Here is a 25,167-nt window from a genome sequence, read left to right as displayed (position 1 = left end):
TGCCCGCCGGCCGCGCTCGCCGCCACGGCCGGTGCCCGCCTCCGCTGCGGGGACGCCGCGCTTGGGAAGCTGCCCGGAGCGCGGGGGTGCAGCGCAGCTCGGCCGAGTACATGCGGACACTTCACTTGCAGCCATGCCTGTCCCGGGAGCTTTCTGGCTGTTGTAATTTTCTCCCTTTGATCTCCCTGGATCCTCTTTCGGGCTGTGGAGCTCCGCTTGCACCTACCTGCCTGCTGCGTGTGTGCGAGAGAGAGAGTTTGCTTCTTTTTTTTAATACTTTTTTTTCGGTTACAAATTCCAATTTTTATTTTTTTTAATTTTTTTTTAAGACCGAGCCCAAACATCCTCAGAGCCACATGGTTTTGTTAAGCTACTGGAAGTAACTTTTGCCTGGGATTTACAGCAGCATTCCCTCCCGGCCCGGCCCCTGCGGACTCCAGCAGGCTCGCTGCCTAACAGGTTTGCAAAGCTTTTTTTTTTTTTCCTTGTAAATCTCCTTTTCTCTCCAGAGCCGTGCGATCACTGTAACTTCAGTTAAATCGAAAACACTTTCTGTCTTAATTCTCCCAGTTATGAAGACTCCTCGATGCGTTTCATGTGACCTTTGGGCAGACCGTGGAGCTTTCTATTTTATTTTGTGGGGCCTTGAGTCGGGATCCTCGTAAGGCGTGCTTGGAAGTGGTCATACCGGAACTCGGGCGCGCACAGAAATAGTGCCAGAGAAACCAGATACGCCGTAACTTTCTGCCTGATACCTGTTGGGCTTCGTGTCTAAACTTCGGCAGTGTTTGGGGGCCTTTTTATTTCTTGGGAACTTCCAGCCGTGAAGAGGAGCTCTGTGTTTTATTAATTACCTTCGAGAACTCTACCCGGAGTCAGACTGTGAGCATGAGCTTCTAAGGGAAAAGTAAAGCTCGTCTCCAAACTTGAATGAAGCGCTTCTGGCATGTGGGAGATGGAAGGGATCGACTGCATTTGGAAGGGAACGGTACCGGAGCGAGCCTTCTCGTCACCATAAATTCAAGGAATGCCGCCTGCCTAATTTCTGGGAAGGATACCAATCGCTGCGCATAACATTCAGGGTTGTGCTTATGCTGTGGGAATGCTGGCAAGAAGGTGAGGTGTCTCTCGAGGGTATTTGGGATGGATATTTTGGACCTGTGGATCTTCCTAACTCTTGGCCAGGAGACAGGAGGCCTCCACATCCGCGGGGAGACCTCCGTGTGCCTCATCTCCGTGGGACCGAGGAGTTCCTAATGCTCCCTGTGCACCCAAACTGACTCCTCGCTTACAACCTGTTTCCTTGATCCTTCTGGATTTATCTGCCGGAGGAGAGACTCACAATTTAGGATACTGGGCTGGTTTTGTTTTTTTTTTTAGTTTGTTTGTTTAAAATATGCCTGTGAGCTCGCGGCGGCCTCTGAGCACGTGGCACGGGGCGAGCGGAGCGCGGATGGCGAGAGCCGGGGAGCCGCGGTGAGCGAGCCCCGCTGTGAGCGGAGCGCCGGGAGCGCCGGGCCCGCCGCGCTGAGGACGCGTTCCCGAGCGGTATGAGCGGCCCGAGCCCGCTGCTGGTAGCATGAGTGCTGGCCCCCAGGTGCAGCTGGCTGTCCTCTGGCCTTGGCTGCTCATGGCGACCCTGCAGGCAGGACTGGGCCACACCGGGCTGGCGCTGGCGGCGGCCGTGGAGTCGGAGCGGGCGGCGGCGCAGAAAGCCATCATCAGGGTCATCCCGCTCAAGGTGGAGCCCATCATCCTGGAAGGGGAGTTCGCCAACGTCGCCGAGGTGACTCCGGCCGAAGGGAAACTGCTCCAGGTAAGAGCAGCGGTGCTGTCCCCTGTCCCTCCCGGCGGCCTCGGCTCCCGTGTCCCGTTGTGGAGCTCTGCATTTGTGCCGCGCTCCGTGCGCTGTCCCCGGGCTTCGGCCACCGGGGCCGGGGAGCGGCGGCGGGCGAAGGCTGAGCCTTCCTTCGGGCCGAGCTGCTGAACTGTGCGTGTGCTCGGCTGAGTCCATCGAGATTATTTCGTATCTTAATTGATGTTATAAAGCTGAGTGTGTCAAGTCACATGTCGGGATGTGAAACATCCGACAGAAAACAGGACTGGTGTTTTTTTCTCTGAAATTCATGAGGTTTTCCACACTCTCTGCCGAGGTCGGGGTTCAGTTTGAGCTCCCAAACCCATCCTGGCTGTGGCCACCAGGATCCCTGGCCCTGCTTGTTGTTGCCTGTACCTGGAGGGTGAATGTTACCTACACAGGAGCTCCAGTGGTGGCACCACCAGGTATTTTCATAGATGAATTACTGCTGTTCTCTGACCTTTATTAACGGGAGAGTCTCTCCACGCCGGGGTAGGAGGTGCAGGTGCTGCACAGCCAGAGCTGAGCCATTCACTGAACAGATCCAAGTTTGGAGCTTGGTTTCCTGACACCTGCTGTGTTTTCTCTCCGTTCTGTGGCTCATCTGCCTGGCAATTGCCTGCTTTATTCTTGAGAACAAAAAAAAAAGACGAAATAGCCTGTGTTAGTATTAAGTCTTTCTGGATTTTTCCAGGACTTTCCAAACGGGATATGTTGAAATCTTAATTAAATTTGTAATCTGGAAATTTAAATAAAAGTAATAAATTTTGTGTAGTTTTTTAAGAAGAGAAGGACAGTTGAGCCAGCTTTAGAACATGGTCAGCTGTCTGAAAGTAAACATGGACAGTTTGTGACATTAATAAAACCTGATTTTCCATGTCTTTTGAACTCCTTAGAATGAAATCTCTGCTATAAAATTATATTACCAGGCTAAAAAAATATCTGAGACAAATGTACTCAAGGTCCTCTTCTGTTGTGAGGCAATGTCCAGGAAAGTCAATATTTACTCCGTACAAAAGCTGCAGTGATGTTGCAACGGAGCACAAAGTATAGAGTAGGACCTTTTGGAAACGGGAGGATGATAGCCTGTCCTGAGGGATGTGTGGAGGTTTCTAAGCAAATGAAGCAGTGCCAGGTGGGAATTTTGTGCCATCACAGCAGCATCAAGCAGGTGTTTGCAATAAAAAGCTGTGAATAGTGTCCAGTTTCATCCTTTAGAAGTCATCCTCCAGATGGAGCGGGCTGGGGAAGCTGCAGTGCAGCCTGTTGAGTTTGGGCACACAGACACTGAGCTGGCCTGGGTGTGTTTCAGGTCCTGACTGTGCCCCAGGTCCTGACTGTGCCCCTGTGTGTGCTCAGCTGAGCTCCTGCCCCCATCCCCTGGAGCCAGCGCTGGACCGGGTCAGGCTGTGCCTCCTGCAGCAGGATGTTTGCCCGGTGCCAGGCACTGCTGTGGCTTAGCCAAGCGTACCTGTGACCTCTCCTGCAGATCTCGGGCTGTGCTTTCTAATTCTGCTGCTAAACATCGAAACTTGGCCGATAAAACAACGTTTAGAATTGTTTGGGTCCTGATCCAGTACCGGGTTCTTACCTCTGGAAAGAGAAAACACGAAATGGGGGCGTAACTCTTCAGGTACAAAATAAGTAAGAAATCAGTGGGACAAACACTTTTCAGTTTGCTTTTAGATAGTGGGATATTAAACCCACCAGAACCAGGCTTTATTGGGGCATCTCATTTTGCACATGGCTGTCAACACCCCAATCTTGCAAAAACATCGAGCCACATGCTTAACTTGGATGTCACTGGAACTCCTGCCTAATAAATAAACCTAAAGCTGTGCAGACATACCTGCACAATTGATTCTTCAAATGTAGTTTAGCGACATAATACGGTACATTTAGTTATTGAGTCAAGAAGTGGGGCTTTTACAGCATTTTTGGAAGGGTCTTGGTTATGTCAGGCTCTGGAAGGTGCAGTCAGCCTGTCCAGGAGAACACAAACTGCAGAACTTAGCTTGGAAGAGAGGCATGGATGGCCCAGTCCTGTTTCCAAAGCAATATTCTCTTCCTGCAGAGGTAGAACAGGATTGCCCAAGGATCAGGATTGCAGAGTTGACCCTGTAGTCAAGTCACGTTCTCTTTATTATGACTTATAATTATCTTCATAGTGCTCTGGTCAATATATTTTTAGAAATGCATTCTTAATTTAATACAGAAAACCCTGCATGTAAATGATGGAGGCTCACCAAAGGTACTTTTTCCAGAATGTTTTCCTGGTTTCATTTCTCCTTGCCCCATTTTCCAGGATCACCTACAGCAATGGACTTTGGTTGTGGTGTGTTACATCTTGGAAGCCAACTTTAGCAATCTCCTCTCTACCTACAATAAAAGAGCCCCAGTGTTGAATTCCCCTCTCAGCCTTTGCCCCTGTGAGCGGTTTTGTGGGGAATCTCTGGGTTTCCATTGCTGCCCAGTGGGTGAGCAGGAAGGTGCCAGGGAGCCGCCACCGTAACCCTGGCACTGTTCCTCTGGCACTCCAACCCTGCTGCTGCTGCTGCTGCTGCCGTGTGATGCAAAGGGAGAGGAATTTCTCAAGCAGGCAGAGCCACTTAAGCCTTTATAGGTCAAAAAAGCAACACCTCAGACTTCTTGCAGAAATCATCTCCAGGCTTGTGCAGTGCTCCAGCTTGTTCAGGGAGCACCTGCTCGGAGCATTAACTCTTGCTGGACACGGGAAGCACCTGCGTTACTCACTGCCAGTTTCCAAATTAGAAATTTAGGTATGGAGGTTTAAATCAGGAAGGAATCCTCCCCTGGCAGGGTGGGCAGTGCCTGTCCCAGGTGCCCAGAGCAGCTGGGGCTGTCCCTGGATCCCTGGCAGTGCCCAAGGCCAGGCTGGACACCGGGACAGGGGAAGGTGTCCCTGCCATGGCAGGGGTGGCACTGGATGAGTTTGAAGATCCCTTCCAACCCAAACCATTCTGGGATTTTGTGATCTCTGCTAGGCCACTGCAGGAGCCTGAACTGATGTTAAAAGTCCTTTGGGAGTCAAAACCTGGCCCTTTATTACAGCTGGAGGAACCAAAGCTTTTACACAAGTAGGAAGGAACATACATGGAACTTACCAACAATGGACAATCCATGAGCAGCTCAGGATTTGACATGCCCTCAAAATTACAGTTCCCATGGCTGTTTGCAGATGAACTCCCTTTCACAGGATTGCTATAGAGATTTTTCAGCTTCTTTTTTTGATACTTCTGCTGCTCTGTTGGCTGACTTTTCAGGAATAAGACTCAGTTTCCTTCTTGCCCTTGACTCAGTCTCCACTTGGTATTGGAGAGAGTTGATGTTGGTTTGAAGGTAAATAGGAAAATAAGGAATGTCTTGGAAAGAAAAGGAGAGTCACTGGAGAGAGTTGAGAGAGGATTCCTCTAATTTGAGTTACAACATGTGCAAATCTTATTGTGAAAGAAAAGAAATCTTTATGTTTAAGATCTTGTTCATCACTTACAGTCTGGTTTAGGACAGTTCAAGGATGATCAAGATTCAAGGGTGCATTATAAAAACTGAGCATTAATCTCTCTTTATTTGAGTGTGTATAACCCTCATCTTCTGCACAGGGGAAAGGATGATTTCCTTTAGTCTGTGCAGAGTGGCAGGGGCTGGTACAGTCGAGTTCCAGGGTATTTGAGAGAAAAGTGTTAAAAGTTTGGGTAGAGCCCCTGTTAATGATATTTAAAAAGAGCTGGATAACCTCACATTACTGCAGGGAGGGCAAAGTGATCAGCATTCCCAATCCCTTCACCTGCTGACACAGAGAATTCCAGTGCATGTGTGGGACAGTAGCACAGTCTTACTGGGCAGGCAGTAACTGTGTAGAACTAGTTTTCCCAACATCCATTATTTCATTGCAATTTCATTCCATTTCTGTACAAACTCAGTAGTTTCATAATGAGGGGATTGTGGGAGAAAGTCAAATTTCACTTACCCACGGAGTGCAGTGTTTTAACTTACCACTTCAGGAAAAAACCTTGAAGAAAATAACATCAAACCTGAACAAACCCACAGAAAAAGCTCCCTAAAGGCTCTGAATCCCCAAACCAAGGATTATCCTCCTTCCTCCTCTCCCCCCTGAAAAAATCATTTAAAAAACATTCAGATTGATCTATTTAGGATGGATTGAGTGAGAACTGGAGGAGGAGCCTGAATTCCCCTTTTTTTTAGGTGGCATGTACCATTCAGAAGGAGAAACTCAATCACAGACCCAGTTAGAGGAGGAGGGTTCAGAAGAGCAGTGATAATTGGCCCTTGGAATTGCTGTGATGAACGCTCTGGGATCACCCTGGACAAAGGAGACTGTTCCCAGTGCTGCAGTGCACTTGCAGCTGGAATTGGAATCACCTCTGCTCCCAGAGGTTTCCACTCCCAACCCACAGTAAATACCTGAGCAGTCTTACTCCCAGCTCCTGCATCCACAAAAGGATGTTGAGTGCATAATGTTGACAGAGATCAAAGAAGTGGGAAAGTCGAACCAAATGATAATGGGGACTTAAATGACATGTGAATAAACTGCTCAGGTAGCACAATGTGAGGCAGTTCAAAGGAGCAGTTTTGTACTCAGGTTCACAGACTTGACTTAGCGTGGATGTGCCAGAGCTGCCTCAGAAACAGCAGTACTGGAGCCACTTGGCCTGACTGCAGCACAATAAAAATGGGTGCACAAGGACCAAAAAGTGACTCTGACACAAACCATTAACAGGAAATTGCACTGAAGCTCTGGGAGGAATGGCTCCTACAGAGGAAAAAACCCATGTTTTTACATAGCACATGGATACTGCTCAGGAAAGGCTGAGGCATTTGGAAATGTTTAGCCTGGAAAAATAAAGTTCCAGGGTTACCCAGTCCTGGCCTTCCAGTACCTGAAGGAGCCAACAAGGAAGAGGGAGAGAGACCATTTACAAGGGCCTGGAGAGACAGGACACGGGGGAATGGGTTCAATGCAAAAAACATTATGTTTAGATTAGGTATTAGGAGAAAGTTCTTCCCTGTGAGGGTTCTGAGGCCCTGGCACAGGACTGGGGCTGTCCCTGGATCCCTGGCAGTGCCCAAGGCCAGGCTGGATGGGGTTTGGAGCAGCCTGGGACAGGGGAAAGTGTCCCTGCCATGGCAGGGGTGGAACAGGGTGAGCATCAAGGTCCCTCCCAACCCAAACCATCCTGTGATTCTGTGCTACATGGAAGTAGAAACTGTCTTGGGGAACACGTGAAGCAGTGACTCAAAAAGCTGTGGTCACCCAGCACAGGGACAGTGGTGGTGCTGAAGAAATCATTTGGCCCAAGCAGATCTCTTAGAAATTGGACACAGGGTATGAGTTGGCAGTGTCCAGTGTAACCCACAGTGTGGATTAGTTGAGTATTGGTGCAGGATTTAAGTGTAACTGGAAGGTGAGGCATTAAAACCCAGATGCAGAGTGTGAACCTCAGTTAGAGCTGGCTGCTAGAAAAGGTCGATCTGAGAGGCTGCTCTGAACCTCCACCCCTCTCCTGAGCACACAGAGCCTGAGCTGCAGCTTTCCATGGTGTGTCTTCTCCTTTCCTCGCCCTGAAAACGTGACAGGAAACTGTTCCCTGCTGAAGGAGTTTAGAGGACTTTAAACCTAAATCTCCCAGCTTCCCAGTGCACCATCTGCTGCTGGTTGTAGTTGCAGTTGAATTTTTTATGAGGGTGGGTGCAGATCCATGGTGAACTGAAGATTTTCGGCACTGAAAAGGTGACAGGTCTGGTGGCAGAGATCTGTGGTCAGGAGACTGAAGCCAGAGCGCTGGGGTGAGTGACAGTCAGTAGAGGACATCTGGCCATGCTCAGGCCCTGGAATACATCCAGGGAACAAGTGGACATTTCCCAAAGATAAGCTGGCAGAGGGGTGGCATTACAGGAGGGAGCCTTGCAGGCTGCAGCCAGGCTCAGTTTGTGGCTGAATGGTTCTCAACCATTACTGAAATTTTTTTCTGTGCCTCCATGAAATGAAAGCTTTGGTGGGCATTTCCTGTGGATTGAGGAAGGCTGTTCTGAACTGCATGTGAATTCATTATTTTTAATCGAAAACTTTCAGAATTGTCAAAGAAATACAAATGACACCAACTCAGTATGATCAAAGAGGGCTCTGTTCTATCAGGCTGGATTTTGGACAAAAATTGACATGCATTTTTATTTAATATATCTCTGTGGCTTCCCATGCAGAAAAACATGCCTGAAAGCCTAAAATGTTCACAGCCTTGCATAAAAGCTTTCTGTGGACTTTGTCCAAAAGTCACAGTATGAAAACAAGCAGCTTTTAACCTAAACTGGGAAAAGTAACAAGTGCAATGGGAAACGTGCAGTGTAAACCTTCAGGTCTATCATCTTCAGTGTCACAACAGTCTGTGTTGCAGGGACTGCCAAGAGTCAAATAAGTGAAATTTTGGGTTATAAACAAAGCAGAAATGTAAAATGAATCTCAGTACGAGGGACTATATCACACCTGAGTGATGCACATCCATATTTTATTACCCTTTTGGCGTTCCCTCCGTTCAAGGTCTCGAGCTTGGCTGCAGCAGGACAGGTGTAAAGTAGACAGAAGTGGTGTGGATGGTCATGGTGGTCTCTTCTGTCTTTGAGTTCTGTGATTTATTACTTAGTTTTAATACCTGTTTATTGTTCCCCTTATTTCCTTGGCTGTAAAGGACAGGAAGTGCTGCACAGCCTTTCATTTGCCCACAACACTCTCAGGCTGCATTAAGGAATTGTAATCACATCTCATGCTTCGGAGCTTTGGGCCTGCTGCCAGCACAGCTCAGCCGGGAGTTGGCCAAGAGTTGTCTTGGGACCTTTTCATCTTGTTTTAAGGAGCATCAAAGATTGGCCTCACCTCAGAGCAAGGCATTCAAACATGTAGGTCAGTGTTCAAAGGTAGGAGAGAGAAGACTGGTTTGGATGTGCTCAGGTTGTGTGGGTTACCCCTGTGCCGCCGGATTTCTGTGGAAGACTCTCTTCCCCCCTGCAGCTACCCCGTTCAAATTATCTGAAATTTTGGGTGTGTATCCTCTTCCTGTGCATGTTGAGATCTGAATCATCTGCCTAAATCAACGGATGTATTCTCACCTTGTCACTTCCCCATCCCTGAAGGGGCTGGTTAAGGGCATTAGTGGCCCTTTGATCTCTCTTTTGTTCTCCATCTCAGTAATTTGGTCTCCAGTGATCAAATGGGTTAATCTAATGCTTATTACTGTGCTCAGCATCAGGGTAGTGGCAGAGATGCACTGGATTGTCAAACACAGCAGTTCTGACTGGGGAGTTGAGTAAATTCCTCTGGCTGTAAACTCTGTGAAACAAATTAAAAGCTTTTGACTGAGTTTGGTTATGACATGTTACCTCTGAATGTAAGTAAAGCAGTTTGGGGATTAAATTTGCTTTGTTTTGGTAAAAGGTATGTGAATTCTAATTCAAAATTACATGGAAGGTTAGATTTTAACTTCTACTTCCAAAGCTCCTCAGCAGCTGTTCCCATGGGGTGTTGGTGTAGGGGGGACACGTCCATCGCAGAAGCTCGGCCAGGATGACCCTGGGGTTGAGTTGATCCAGATGTAAAAGATGAACAGCACTCCAGTCCTGTTAGAGATGTGAAACAGTTCTGCTTACAAAGGCCAACAAGCTGAAAAACAGCAGGGCAGGCACAGTGAAGACACTGTCTAGAGAGGAAATGGGGTGATGACCACGTAGCAGAGCAGAGGAGACAAGTTTGAGGGAGTGACTGGAGAACCTTGGTTCTTTCATTAGTTGAGTTTTTGCAGGATCCTGCACCAAAATGTTGCTTTCCCATTGTTTAAATATAGGGAGTGTCTCTAAGGATATGAAAGGCAGCTGAGAGAGTGAATGGTGATGATTCCTGTAGCTTCCTGTGGGTCCGTTTGAATCAGAAGTTAAATCTGAGCAAGTTGGTCACTTTACACATATTTACCATCCAGTGTAGAGATACAGCTCCAGGAACCCAGCCCTGACTGCTTCTTAGAGTAGTGAGAGAGTTTGTGTTACTGCTCCAGTCCTGAGTCCTGTTCCTTGCAAAATGATCTGAATAACTTTTTATTTACCTTTATAGCTTTATTTATTTAGTTGGTTCTATTCCAGAATAAGTGGAACCTCCCCAAGATCCTGAGGGAATTCTTCTGCTTGTGATGCTGTTCCCTTGCTCCCTGAGGGTGCTGTTGGATGGCACTCCTGCAGCCGTGCTGTGGGTGCACATTGTCCCCGAGTGTCAGTGCTGGAGACTTCTCTCCAAGCATTTCCCCGGGGCCACCAAAATCCTCCCCATTACCTTCTGTTTCACCTGGTCTCCTTCACATAACATGCTTCAAACCACATAGTCCCACTCTGCTCTTTTTTGTTTTTCCTCATCTGCTCTCCCAAATATCTTTTTTTTAATCTTTTATAATTTTCATCTGGCTTGGAATGATGGTTACTCTCGTTGCTTTTCTGTGTGTGCTGTTCTTGCTCAGTAGCAGTTCCCAGAAGGGTTTAGGCTGTTGCCTGTCAGTGTTTGATTCCAACACTTTGCTCTCCTCAGAAAGATAATCTGTTCTTTCTATTGCCTCCTTCAGAGGACCTCTGACCTCTCTCTTGTCACTCCAGGGGACCAGAAGCTGCTGTTTGTAAACTTTGCACAACTTCTCCACGAGAGAAGCACGTCAGATTTGAGTGATGCACAAACCCCACGTGCTTGTACAGCACGCAGCCCGTATGTTAAAAAAGATCATCAAATAACTTTTGTTGGCTTTTGGTTGAGAAACCACCATTTCATCATTTCTGGCCCTCGCACCTGGTTGTGGCTTGAGTTGGTGGCAGCTCTTTTCTTCATGTTCCTTCTCTGGCTGCCTCTTCCGTGGTCGCTTTCTCCACAGAACAAACTGGGGGTGCCTTGGCCTTTTCCACACCCTCATTCAAAATCCTGCTTCACCCTGGGACAGTGACAATCGTGTGCTTCATTCCTGCTGAGATGTTGAGGCCAAAACTCATCCCCAGTTGTGTTTTAATTTAGGAAAGGGTGACATGAAAACAAATGAGGTCGTTCAAAAGAATCTGAGAGGGCAGCTAAGAGTTACATCCTGTGCATCAAAGTGTTTGAGGACACTACAGCAAGAACTAAGATAAAATGTACCTCTCAAGAAATACCTGAAAAATGAAAAAAGCATATCAAAATACCTAAATATAAGAGTAAAAAAGTATATAAAAGCATCCTGGAAAAGCAAAAATTAGAAATTAGAAAAATTTCTATTACAAATTAGAAAAATTGGAAATTAATTATCAAAAATTAGAAATTAGCCTAGAAAGTTAGAAAAAAATAAATTAATTAGAAATTAGAAAATCATAAATTAGAAAAAAATTGATTTAAAAAAAATAGAATTAGAAAATTCTATTATTAGAATTAATATTAGAAATTAGAAATTATTAGAAATTAGAATTAAGAATTAATTTAGAATTAGAAAAAAGAGGAACAGCCTAAAAATACATGAAAAGAGTGAAAAGACAAGAGAAATAACTTGAAAATGGTAATGCTGGATTCTCTTCAGTCATCAGCAGAAAGCTCACCTGACAATTGTTAGGATCTATAAAAAAATCTAAAAGTCTGAAATCTGTGCTTAGGACAGCTAAACTCCCAGCAGAAAAATGAATGCAATTCTCCTTGTGCTTCCATGTGTCTCAGGCTGAAATGTCTGGAGATGAGATGGTGATGAAGATCGGTACAATCACCATTATCACCCAGGGACTGGGGAGGGTGAAATCACTGAGCTGTTAACTTGTCTAGGAACTCTTGGTGGAAATCCCTAGAAGGTGGCTGATGGGATTCCCGTGTTTTTCTGAGCTCCAATTCATCCACAAAAGCCCAGAGCAGTGCGTTGTAAAATGATAAGTTGACAGAAATTATAACACAGAGTGTTAAAAGTGGATGTGAAGGAGTCAAGAGTGGCATCAGTTGGGCAGGTCTGGCTGAATTTCCCAAATGCAAAGACCTCCAGGATAACTCACATGTGCATTAAGAAGGAGGCTCCTGGAATTCCATAAATAATGGAAATAGAAGAAGCAGGTGGAGGCAGTAACTGGCACACTTTCCCTTTGGAAGGAGCTGTGTGTGCTGTAGCTGTGCTCTCCCAAATATTGATGAGAATTAACTAACAGGAGCTCTTAGTATGTTCTAGAGCTTTACATGATCTAATTAGAAGTAATGAAGACAAGGTTTATCTGTGAATCATTGCATGACCTTGTGAGACCAAATACTTGAGGAGGACAGGGAGAATCAGTCATTTCTCCACATTCAGGTGATGGGCTTTCATTTGCCCATTGCCACAACTGCGTACTGTGATTTTAGCAGACTGGTCCTTGTCAATGTCAGCTTGGTATGTAGTGGTTGTAATGAAGACAAAGGGAATATTAGCAATGAAAATGAGGGAATAAGCCAGAGGATCTCTCTGAGCTTCTGTGGAAATCCCAGGTACCCCTGGATGTACCAGCTCTAAAAAAGCAGTAGCTGTATTGGAAGATGCTTGGAGAAAAACACAGGGATAAAAGGAAGCATAAGATGTGTTTTATCCAAAGAACAGCAAACTGGACTAACTCTCTTCTGGCAGCTGAAGGGTGATACAGAGAAGATCCACAGAGTCATGAATAGGGATTGACTGTTAGTTTCTATCCATATGAAAATAATGGGGCATCACATGAGGCTGCAAAGAGTCAGCTTCAAAGGGGAGTGCTCTTCACTCACTGCACAATTAACATGTACAATCCCTTGCTGCAGGAACTGCTGTGGATGCTGAAAGTTTATGGAGGTTCAAAAACCACTGGAACTAATGAATGGGAGAAGGCTCCATCAATGGCTGTGAAATAACTGGTCCCAGCTTTGCCTCGGGGAGTCTATAAAGTGTTGGAGGCTTGGAGAATACCTGGGACAGAAGCCCTACAAGCTTGTCCTGTTATTTCTCCCTCAGAAATCTGCTGTTGGCAACTGTCAAGGCAGAGATGCTGGGCTGGATGAACCTTTGGTTCCCCTTCCCAGATAAGGTTTCTTACGTGTTTTCCTGAGGTCGTACCTAAGTTTTGCTGGAGCCAGAAAATGGCCCTTCTTTTCCCCCAGTGACCCCCAGACATGGACAGAGAGCTTGGTTTCCTCAGACACTGATGTCAAACAGAACATCTCCTTCTGTCTGCCCAGGACCAAACCCCGCAGGAGACCTCTCTCCATCTGTGTGATGAGCTTGCAGGTGAAGAGGTGCAGTGGCACTGATAATTGCATAACATCCTGTATCAGGAGATGTTGTGATACTGCCCAAGCCTTGTGCCTCCAGCCATCAGTAAATTCCATCAAAGGTCAAGTGGTTCAGTGGCCTCTCCAGAGGATGGCTCCATTGCATGGCTGTGGAGCTCCATGAAACTCTCCACCACTGCTGGTGCTTCCAGCAAGGCTCAGATCAGGCAGACTGTGGCTTGCAGACTGCTCTGAAGTGCTTCAGGTACCCAACCCACTTACTGTGAGAGAGAATTACTGGGTGGAGTTACCCCTCGTGTGTATGTGGACTGTCACTTAGAGGAGAAGGAGATAAAGGGGTGGTAATTGGTCTGTTTGGAGATGTACAAATCCACATGAACTACTCTCCCTGCATCCACTGCAGTCTTGTTCTTGGGGTGAATTTTTGGCCCACAGTGGGAGTCTGTCCCTGCTTCCTGTTCTGAGCACATGCACGTTGGAAATGTGCATCCCAAAGAACAGCTTAATGCTGGGAACATCTTCCCTCTTCCAGCAGGACTGGGAACCTTGTGCCATCATTGCTGAAATCAGGGGGAAAAAGGTGGAATGAAACTGGTGCTTTGGGTGGCCATAGTGCAAACAAGATGAATGCAGGGAGTGAGGCTGATGTTTCCATGAAGACAAACTTCCTTGTGTTTGTTTAATTCTGTTGACTATGTTGAGAACTTTGAGAGATTTTTAATACTTTCTAAACTCCGGCTAAGTATCTGTGTGGACATGGGCTTAAGGAGGTAGGCTGAAAATCTGTGGATGTTTTGGGAGTGTTCCTTTGCTTCCCTGAAAAATCCTCTGGAGCCCAGGTGGAAGCTGCTGAATCTTAAGACCTTTGAAGATTTTTTTCTTGCATGTGTGTATGTTAGCACATATTTGAAGGGTGTTTTATTGAATTGTGTCTTGTCTGTGTCCTAGTGGAGGGGTCACATTGCCTGGAGAGGTCAGTGATGGTTTGGCTGCCTTGTGACCACGCAAACCAGTCCATGGTTTGGGTGTTTGTTACGGATTTCCTTTAATTCAGTCTGGCAATTCCTGTGATCTTCGATCTCCTCATCTGAATTGTACCCAGAGGTTCACATCTGACCTTTTGACCATGATATCAGTCTGGCAGGCTATGTTAATTTGTTATTTCATCATGATATTGTCCTTTCATTGACCTTTGGTTGTTTTCAGCCGGTGCTTTCACTGTACAGGTCCCTTACCCTCTGTATTTTCTGAGCTCTTTGTTCTTGGATTCTGTTCGTTTCTGAGACTGTGCCTGGTCACACTAAAATGTGAATTTCTCATGTGGAAGAGACATCAGAGCTGGTGGCAAGCCTTGTTTCTGACACTATGATGGTGCAGGACTTGGTGTTTGTTATCTGCAGTGAGATTGCCACAAAGAGCTAATTTGAATTCCTCCATTTGATTGACTTTTCCAGTTTGTAGCTGAATTATTCATTAAGCAAATCTGTACCAAACTCCCTTTTCTCTCTCCAGCTGAGAAATGAAACATCTTGGGGTAAAAAATGAACTGAAAATCCTGTTTATCAAATGTTTCTGTAGAACTTTTTCTGTTACGCAGAGCCCAGTTCAGGGATCACCCAGTGAGTGCTGGTGGAGGGGGAGAACTCTGACTTTCAAAGTAATTTCTTTTTCATCTTTAAATTTTGATATTCAGTTGTGTTTTGCCAGAGTTCAGAGTAACTTCAGGAACTGAACTGTCTTTCAGATACATTTACAGGGGAAATGTATCTGCCATTTCCACTCAGACTGTAGCTGTAAGCTGATATCTTTGGGGTTCTCTGAGCTTCACTAGTTTGTTTTGCTTTGTTTCCAACCATGTTTTAACGAGATAAGCATCTCTCCGTATTTTCCCTTCACTTCACTAATTGCCTTCTCTAGTGACCCATTTCCTGTGCTCTTCTGTTCAGGTATGAGACCTCTGTGCACAGCCCATGTACCCCAGTGCATAGAGCCCTCACTTAATCACATTATCATCTCAGGTAATTCATTAAGAGCTCCTCAGAGCAGCAAATGGAACACAACAAAAAAAGCACTTATTTCTCTCAGTTTCCTCCCCAAAGACACAACCCTTGTAAACAGAGCTGCTGACCAGATGCCTGGAAATTCGACATCATCAGCCACTGAGGTGGGAATTGAACTTCTTTCAGGTTTTCCAAGTTCTTTCACTGAAATAATTTAACCCCTGAAAATTCAATCCAACTGTTATCTACTGGGTGTTTGCCACTGTTTGGATGTGCTGCAGAGCAATAAAGAAAAAGACATGGGTTTGAGTATATGTAGGGTTCAAACCATAAAGTGGTTTGTAACAAAAACACACTAATTGAGGTTCTACATCAAAGAAATAAAGAAATTCTGTCTCTTGAAGCCAGATGTGATGTGTTCTCCCAAAAGGAGCTGACCAAGTATTCAGGTCTATTCTGCATCCTCAGAGCTCATGTGCATGATCTTGCTTGATAAAAATCCTGGATAATTGTGATGCAATCTCCTCAGGAAGCAGGGGGATGGCTGCCTTGCAGGAAGATGGAAATGCAATGTACTTTTACCTGCAATTGGCTGGAAGTTCAGGCTCAAATGAGAAATCAAGGTTGTAAATTCAGATAACTGAACAAAAGTCAAGTTGATAATGCTTTTTCTCCTTATTGCCTGGCAATACTGTTTTGGTGTTAGTGTGATGGTGTTGGGTGGGTGTTTGGGTGTGGAGCCAGGCAGACACAGATTGCTGTGTTCATCTTCCTGCCCCCGAGGTGTCCGGGGGCTGCAGAGGGAGGTGAGCGAGGCTGAGCTGCCCCAGTCCGGGGAGAGCAGGACAGCGACCGCTGCTCTCTCAGGGAGCCTCCCCCAGAGGTGCCCACCATAAACCCAGCCTTGCTAAACTGCCTGATCCGTTTAGTTACTTGACATCAAAGCCTGCAGCCAGGTTTAAAGGGGGTATGAAAGCCCAGGCCAAGAGTTTAATTCTGTATCAGCTCTGCTGCCTTTTTTCCCCCAGCAATAATAACCCCCTTTGTCCTCACTGGTTCTTCATCTCCCCTCTCCCAGCACCGAGCCATTTCACCAGCAGTTACACACAGGGCTGGTCCCAGCTCCTTGCTGTGCAGGACTTCTCTCCTTTTTCCCTAACTGCTGCTTTCCCCTCTGGTACTTGCTGTGCCCTAACTCATCCTTCACTTGCTGAGACCCTTTCCCAAACCTGTCCAACTCATTACAGCTGCAGCAGATGCTCAGCTTTTACTTGCTGGGTTCATTTTCTGATGTTTGCATGAGCTGAATGAGTTCATGGAGGAGTCAAGGACGGGATGAGCAGTGGGGAATGTGTGGCCGGGAGCATGGGAGGAGGTGGGCGCTGTTGGTGTCGTGTTGCTTAATAAACCATCCCCTGGGATCCTTCGTGCAAGTCTTCCCAATCAGTCTGAGATTGGATCATTTGGATCATTTGGTAAGAGACTGTTTCATCTGCAGATTCTGTCACCTCATTCATTTACCCTTTCCCAAGTAATTTATGACCATGCTGAAATGCTCTGCATGGGAACTTCCCGACTTCCCCACCATGCAAACAATTAATGTAGCTTTTTTTGCAACTATTTTTTGAGGGCATCTTTCATTCCCTGAGTTATTTGTTGGCCACAGAGACTCACTAATAGACATCCTGCTTCTAATGTGTTGAAAAAGACTTTATTGTTTTTACGGGATCCCCTGGCATGTTTTTCCCTTTTGACCAGTCTCCTTAACTTGCCAGAATTACAGTCCTTGCTGTTCTCATCCTTTGGATTCAAGTTCCATTTTTCAAAGGTTTCCTTTTCTTTTTGGTCTTCTCCTTTCCTTTATTATTCACTGTTGGGTTTTGGGCTCAATGGTATAAATTTACTCCAAGCCTCCAGCAGAAAATATCTCAATATTTTCTGTATAACCCAAAAAAATTTTGCCTTTTAATTTGTTTTCTAAAATGTTTTTCCAACTACTTTTCTTATTCTTAGGCCTTAAATTGTTTAAGAATGTGTTACTTATTTATTTATCTTTCCTGAAAATAGGGGAATTTGAATATAATTGCCACCATTTGATAAATAATCTGTCTTCAGCCAGCCCCCCTGTGCACTATCCATTAGTGCATCTGCTTTGGAGGTCGCTCCAAACTTTTCCATGAAGGACTTGATAAAGATACCAAAATCTGTCTTTCAGTCAGACTTCAATACAACATTTGCCCTGCCTGTATGGCCATGGCTGAAGTCACCCATTAATTCTGGGCTGCCCAGGGAGGTTTGGAGTGCCAAGGGAAGCCTGAATGTGTCACTCTGCTCTGGGCTGGGGACAAGGTGGGGATTGGACTCCATGGTCTTGAAGATCTTCTCCAACCCCAGTGATTCTGGGATTCTGTGGTTAATACTGTGCTTTTCTACTTTTGCAACCTCCCTCACTTGCCTTTGACTTTCTTGGTCTCTGGCATCACCACGGAGAGGTCATCAGTTGGTAGCTTTGGTATTTTTTTTTCTATACTGGCATGGAATTTAAACCTGTAGATCTTTGAAACTGTTTCATGCAATTGAATATATTTTAGTGCAACCCACTGTATTATTCCTGCATCTCTGTTACCAGAACAACATCTGAATTAACTTCTTTACCTTGAATTTCCCAGGTGCTTATGAAATTAATTTTGTAATTTGAACGCAGGCAATTTGGTTTACCCATCTTAACTTCAGGCTTGGGTTTTGTGTTTGCAGTACAGGTCAGTATTTATATATTTGTAATATAGATAAGAACATATATAATTTTTTATATTTATATATTTATGTTTTGTGTTTGCAGTACAGGTCAATATTTATATAGTTATTATATATTTATATATATTTATACACACAGATGTATGTAAAGATAAATATATATACATGCATATGTATGTATACATTTACACATACATGATATATATTATTGATATTTATTCATCAAACCAGAAAGGTTTGGTTTGGGAGAGACCTTAAAGATCATCCAGTTCCAAGCCCTGCCATGGGGAGGGACATCTTCCACTACCCAGGTTGCTCCAAGCCACGTCCAGCCTGGCCTGGAAGTCCTGCAGGGATTATTGATACCCAGAGCATTCTTCTGTGAGGTGTCAGTGCAATATTCAGTTTTTTAGGTGCAGGGATTAAGAGACAAGTTTTATCCCCAAATAGCAGCTGTGAATATATAAAATGTCTTTAGGGCGCTGAGGAATCGGTGTGGTGTGGGCACTCCAGGAGCTCTGGTGCCTTGGGAAGGGCTCCCTGGAGTGCCTGGCCCAGAGCTGCTGGAACCAGGCACAGATGGAGGCAGCAGTGGAACATCTGCAGTGCTTGATCTCTGCAAATGTTCATCAAAGTCTGAGCAGGCAACAAGTTTCCTCTTGTTGTGTCCCGGTTGGATCTCGCTCGCAGACAGCACGCCACGATCCTCATCTTCCCTCGCATCCTTCACTCCAGCAGCAGCTTTCCCGAGCCTCAGGCACCACAAGCTCTGACTCATTTACTTAATATTCCTCTAATGAAACTGCCCAGAGCTCTGGACCTATTCTCCTCCAAAACAATCCTTCTCCTCCCTATTCTTCCACACCCTTCACTTTCTTCTCAGCTCCTGTTTCAGTCCTGATCAGACTTCAGCTGAGCTCCCTGAGCAGACTTTCCCTTCCATTCCTTGCTGGAGCCCTCATGTCCTGCCAGCCCAGGGAGGGTGTGAGTGGCAGTGGAGGGGCCTGGTGAGCTTTAGAGCAAAGCCAGGAGGGTGAGAATCAAGAAGGAGTTTCTTCAGCCGTGGTGCAGTGGGGAGAGAGGGATGGACATCCCGGTGTCCTCCCCACCCTGGGTTTGGAGAGGACTCTGGGTGGCTGGAAGCTGCACTGATTCCAGGGCGTCTTTCACTGTGGCAGGGGAGCTGGGACAAGCACAGGTGTTTCTTCCAGAAAGAATGGGAATAGCAGAAAAGGCTGAGAATGAGAAATCTCCCCTGGAGCTCTCTGTTCTGATTGGGTGGGATGGAGGGCACTGGGATGAGCAGAGCCCCACACCAGGGGCTGCCACCAGAGTCAGCCAGACAGCAACTGTGGAAATTCTTGCCCAGCCTTGTTGAGGCTCATAATTCAAAGGTGACAAGGTGGTTAGCATTCCTGGAGTCTTGATCTCTTGATTTCAGGACCTGAAAATCCCAGGCAGCATCCCCAGACTGCTCAAGGGAACCTGGCCAAAATGCTTTTTCTCTTTTTGTGGAATTTGCATCTTCCAAGATCTACCTGAGATACCCCCAGGCATCTCCCAGAGTCTTTTCATCTCTGATTTAGGCACTGGATATCCTGGGTAGCAGTCCCAGATTCTTCCAAGGAAGTAATCTAAAATGATTTTTCTCCTTTCATGGAAACCTCATCTTCCAGGGTGCACCAGGTGTCTCCAGGAGTCTTTCCACATCTCCTCTTGGGAGCTGAGATCCTAGGTAGCAGCCCCATACTCCAAGGAGGTACCCAGGGGGCTCTTTCTCTATATAAAGTATATAGTGTATTTCTATAAAGTATATAGAGTACTTCTCTATATAAAGTATGTATGGAAGCACTGCATGAGAGGCTGTGGAAGCCTCTCTGGAGGGAGCAGAGGGAGAAAGGAAACATAGGGGAATCCAGCACAGCCATGGGTTTTCCTGGGTGTGGGTCACAAATGGTGCTGGGATGGATCTGTGCCAGTTGTGCTGCTCAGGATGGCACAGCCGAGTCCGGAGGTGCTGCTGGGCCTGTGGCATTGCACGTGTTACCTGTACTAGGATGCAGACTGGCAGGGGAACTTCAAACCATTCTGCACTGTTGGTGTTTTGGTGCTTTGGAGTTTTTTCAGCATTTGTTACTTTCAGTAAATGAATGAAATGTTATTTTTGGTAAATTTCAGTAAAATCCAGAGCAGGAATGGCTGCCCAAGGAATGATGTTTCTGCCTAGGGCTGGAAAACATGAAACCTGTGGATATGGCTTGTCAAGCTCAGTGTTGATAAACAGATTCCTTGCTCCTAAGGAGCATGTCCTGCCCATCCTCAGGATGTCTTTTTAAAAGTGTTGCTATGGCATCTGCAGAATGGCTGCACCCAGGGCAGAGGATTTGGGGGGGTATTGGTAAATATCAAATATTAGGTGGGTGGATGTTCCTCCCCAAATCTGGGGTCATTGCGTGGAGGGAGCAGCCTCCTGCGCAGCTCTGAAAGATGCACGGGGTGGTTCTGAGCAGGAGGAGAGAAGGATTTGTGTTTGGGTGGATGGTGGGGCTGCTGAAGGGCACATGGGGCAGGTGGGTAGGGAGGTGATGGGGAAGAGCTCTGGAGGAGGGCGTTAATGGGGTGAGGAGGACAAGGTCTGTCGAGGGGTGCAGATGGGAGGAGCAGAGCCATTTCCTGCGCTCGAGCTGGAGGCTGGTCCTGAGCAAGGCCAGGTAGGCGCTGCTGAGTGTTGGAGCTGCACACACAGAGCTCTCCTGCTCCCACAGCCTGTACAGACAGGCCCGTGCTCCTCAAAGGAGGGATCGGATTCTTGCCCTCCGGGGCTTTCCAGCCAGCTCACAGTTCAGAGGAGTCCTTTCTTTCTCCTGCTGTTCACGCCCTGCAAAGAATTTTCTATCAACAAAAGAAATTGTTTTATAATCAACTTGATGTTCATCCCCAGTTCTGGGCTTTGAAGGGGGTTTTGAAGGACCAGGGAAATGGAGCTTGGAGGTTGTGGAAGCAGAGGACAGCACATAGTGGCACAGCCCAGCTGGGATGGGATGGACAAGGTTTGGGGACACTCCAGAGCCAGAGAAACTCTTGGGTGCATTTCTGAGAGTGGGACAAAATGCAAAGCAAAGGAATAATCCCTGGAAGGAAAGCACTGGGGGATCCCCTGTGTGTGCCATGGTAGGCTGAGAAGACTTCTACTCCTGCAACTTTTCTGGCTGGATTTAAAGTCTTTTGGCTGCTTCATGGCATGAAGGTCCTTGAAATGTTGTTTGTGGCTCAGGCTGTACCTCAGCCAGTATGACCATGTCAAACTCAAAAGGATTTTCTTGGAACACTGTTATCATTCCAGGGAAAAACCAGTCCTGTTAAACCCTACTTGATGGCAGCACTGTCGTGAACCTTCTCAGGTCAGGCTGGGCAGAAGAACTGTTTAGAATTATCTGACCATGCCTCAGGCTTTTGGAAAGCAGTTGTTATGTCCCTTTGCAGTACAAGTGTCCCTGCCTGGGTCTGCAGTCGTGGAGTCAATGTTTTTTAGAGAAAGATGGAAGGAAACATGGTCTGCTTCAGGAGCTGGACTCGGTTACCTGACTGGTTTTCTTGGCTTCCATGAATGTGTCCAGAAGCCAATGAGTTTGGAAATAAATTTTCTTGTGCTTATGAAAGGCAATTTTTAAATGTCAAAGTTGAAAACTACTTTTTATTAGTTAAAAAAAAAATCACAACTGAACCATCCCAAGCTGGCTGGGCATGAAACTGCCAGAGCAGCTGAGCTGAATTCATGTCATCTTCTGGAGGATTTTTTAGGGATTTGAAAGGAGTCCCATGTTAGTGTTGTATCTCCTAGGCAGGAGCTCTCACTGAGCAACACACCACAGTCTTTAAGCTGTTTGTATCCAAATTGTTTGGTTACTTAATTCTAAATGGACCACATCCCCATTTTCAGAGGAATTGCCACATCATGGTGCTCTGGAAGTGTCCTATGGCACTCGATTTACACCAGCTAAATAGCAGTGGGGTCAGTGGCCAGCTGGCCACTGAGCAGGAAACCAGATGACAACAAGAATGAAGAATTTTCCATGGAAGCTGGAGTGTCTGACAGCACTGGAAGCTGTGAGGATGGATCAGCCTACAGGGTATTGACCATGGAGATGGCTCTCGGTGTTTGCTGCCAGTGCTGATGATCCAGGGAGCAGATGGCACATGGGTTCATCCACCCCATTGCTCACTAAGCCGATGAGTTTGGCTGAGGATGAGGGAATTTGATACAGCTGTACAGAAGCAGCATCTCTGCAGGTATCCCAGAGCATGAGAAGCAGCCATCCCTGGACAGATGTCTGGGAGAAGCAGCAGTGTTTGGGAATTCCCTGTCTCCCCGCAGCAGAAGTGATCGATGGGAGCTGGGAGATGCTGGGTTGGTACATGAGGAGTGGTGTCTGGGCTGTCAGGCTGCCCACGCTGCGAGGGGAGCTGTGGTGAACAGCGCTCTCAGAGTGGATGTGAGGGATTGATCCCGGAGCTGGGAGAGAGCTCAGGACAAGAAGAGCAGGAAGGTGGGGCTGTGCTGTTCTCCCTCTCGACTAGATTCAGTGAGGAGGAAGGGCACTTCCAGCCTATTTCTTGGTATTAGAGGAGGATTTGAATGCTCCTGCAGGAAAAGTGCCACCCCCACTACCCCAGAGCAGTTTGTCCAAGTTGACCTCAATGGTTTCCTGCCAAAAATACCTGTGAACAATAATGAGTTGTTAATGATTTATCCCTGTGTTCTCAAGTGCTGCACTGATCCTGAATACCACAGAAACCATTGGGGCAGGCTCTTAAGGTTTTGGCTACAATGGCTTTTTGTCCTTCTCCCAGCACAGGGATGCCAGTTGCATGAGGGAACTAAAGGCTCAGTGTACTGGGCAGTGTAAACGCACGTTGTTCAGTGTGACTTCAGGGAATATTGGTGGGAAAAGCAACTGCATTGGATCAGGGCAGATATCAACTGAGCTGGAACAAAGGATTGTCCCTTGCAGAGTTTGCAGAGTGGTGAGCAGACACCAGCAGGTTCCCCGTGGTGCCAGCGAGGCACAGCTGTACAGAGTGTGCTCTCTGCAGATCTCCCTTGTGTGGACCTGGCGTGCCTCTGGACATGGGATCCAGCACAGCAAGCTCTCTCCTTCCCTTGGAGATCCCTGCCATCTTCCCAGGCCATCAGGGCAAGGTGTGGAGGTTTTACGGCACAGAGGGGTGAGGTACCACACCAGGAAGTTCTTCCCTGTGCTTCCAGCATGGCTGTGCAGTAAGCCCAACTCAGCCGTCCTGCCTTGGGAATGGGAGGGAGCTCAAGACGAAAAGTAGAAGACAGAGAGAGAGAGAATCTGTGATTGCAACAACCACCTCCACCCTGCAGAACCAGGAGAAAAAGCATCATCCCAGAGCACAGGGTGCAGGATTGTGTCCAGATGGGTCTGGAATATCCCCACCCCCTCCCTGGGCAGCCTGTTCAGGGCTTGGCCAGTGCCCAGCGAAGAAGTTCAGCCTCATATTCAGGGGGAACTTCCTGGGCATCAGTTCCTGCCCAAGTCACAGGTTATGTCAATTTTGGGTCTGACCGTTTGGGCCTGTGCTGAAATTCTTGTTTCTGCTTAGCATCTGAAGATGCCAGTCAAAGAAATTTTCAAGCAATTTGACTTTTGCTGTTTAAACTGGTGCTGCCCAGGTGTTGTGTGGCCTCAAGAAGAGCAGTGAGTGTAGGTTGGAAGTGAGGCAGGAGTGCGAGCCAGGCACCCCATCTTTGGTTCCTCCTGCAGCAGCAGATGAGCTCAGCATCCCCAGGAGCCCGGAGCTGCATTCTCGGCATTCCTGCAGCTCCTTAGATGTCAGTGATGTCATCGATAGCAGCCATGGAATTGCAGATCCTAGAGGGCCTGAGCTCATGTCTTAGCAAGTAAGCGTAGGAGGAACCCATTTCTGTCGTGTACTGTGCTGTACCAGCAAGTTTCATTGAATCAAATCACAGCAAATGTATTTGCATCTACACTTCTGGGAATACAACAGTGTCCAACGAGAGAGACTCGTGTCCTCCACCAGCCACTTGCTCATCCATACCACAGAAAACTACAGCTGGGCAGTAGAACAGCAGGAAGCCAGTGCAGAGTGAGATTGAAAAGCAAATAATTTATTCCTTTAGCTGTTCACTCTTTGTCCTTGTGCCCAGGACCTGCTGACATAAAACATATTTCAGGACAGAGCATGGAGTGGAGGTATCAGCCCTTCTCTGGAAGGCACCCCTTGGAAACTCCTTCTCATGTCAGCCTGTGAAAGAGATGCATTTGCATTTTTTTGTGCAGGACAAAGCAGCTTGTTTTAGGAACACAGGAGCAAAATTTTAATTAAAATTTCATAGTTTTATCACCTGGCATTTTGTACCAAGAGCTTTAGGATGATGGCAAACCAATACTGTGCAGGCTCTTGGTAGGCACAGGATGCATCAGTTCTTGCTGCTGGTTTAGCTGGGAGTTTGGAACTCTGGGATGGACTGAAGCAGCACTTTTTTAACAATGGTTTGGTGGTACTGTCAGGACCTTAAAGCCATGATGGCACAGTCTGTACATGAACAGCATTAAATAGCATTTCACAGCCTGAAGTTCAGTGGTGAGGGAGACTGATGGGCCATGATACATGCTTCTATCTGAAATGGAAATATAGATTTTTTTTTTCTAGTTCTATTTAGGAAGTTGCCTCTGACAGGACCTTGCAGGGCAGGACATGGTGCAGAGATTAACTTCTGCTCTTGCTGAGCCTCCCCAGGTGGCTGTGGGTGCAGGACCCTCCTCTGCAGCTGCGGAATTTCCTGCTCAGAAGCAGAGTTTGCTCTGCAGCCTCAGTGCTGCTTGAATGTGGCTCTGTTACTCAGCTGTAATTAGAGCAGCTTGCCAGTTCTTTATTTCATCCCTTCATTTCAACGGGATTTCCAGACCTGGTGCAATTTGCCCCAGAGAGCTGGGACTTGTTTTCGAACCCAAATCTAGCCAGACCTTATACCTACACTTGCATTTCTCCAGCTACAAATAACAATGGAAGTGATTTTATCTAATCTCCCACCACCTGGTTTGTTCTTGTCCTCACTCTTAGGCATGAGGGTATTGAAAATGCTTTTGGCAGGAGGAGATTTGAGCTGTGTAACCACCAGCATTAACACAACCACGCAGGCTGTGTGTAAAGAACCAGCTATGGCTGGCAGTGACCCCATGAGGGGAGAGAGGCCTGGGCAGGCAGAGCTC

At 46.8% G+C, this 25,167-nt stretch overlaps 1 protein-coding gene across 2 annotated transcripts in view; it reads left to right on the top strand.

Moving 5' to 3' along the window:
- The first annotated feature begins 21 nt into the window (after positions 1-21).
- Positions 22-25,167, top strand: part of RNF43 (ring finger protein 43) — a 42,258-nt gene continuing 17,112 nt past the window's right edge. For both annotated transcript variants that reach the window (XR_004499843.1, XM_033518908.1), the window contains exons 1-2: positions 22-459; positions 571-1,816. Coding sequence is in view for 1 of the 2 variants with exons in the window: in XM_033518908.1 (XP_033374799.1) it covers positions 1,580-1,816 (237 nt within the window). In the remaining variant the exon portion in view is untranslated. The remainder of the gene's footprint in view (positions 460-570; positions 1,817-25,167) is intronic.

This window comes from Parus major, chromosome 19 (assembly GCF_001522545.3).
Source record: "Parus major isolate Abel chromosome 19, Parus_major1.1, whole genome shotgun sequence".
NCBI classification, from domain to species: Eukaryota; Metazoa; Chordata; class Aves; order Passeriformes; family Paridae; genus Parus; species Parus major.
This window is presented reverse-complemented; position numbering and strand designations above follow the sequence as displayed.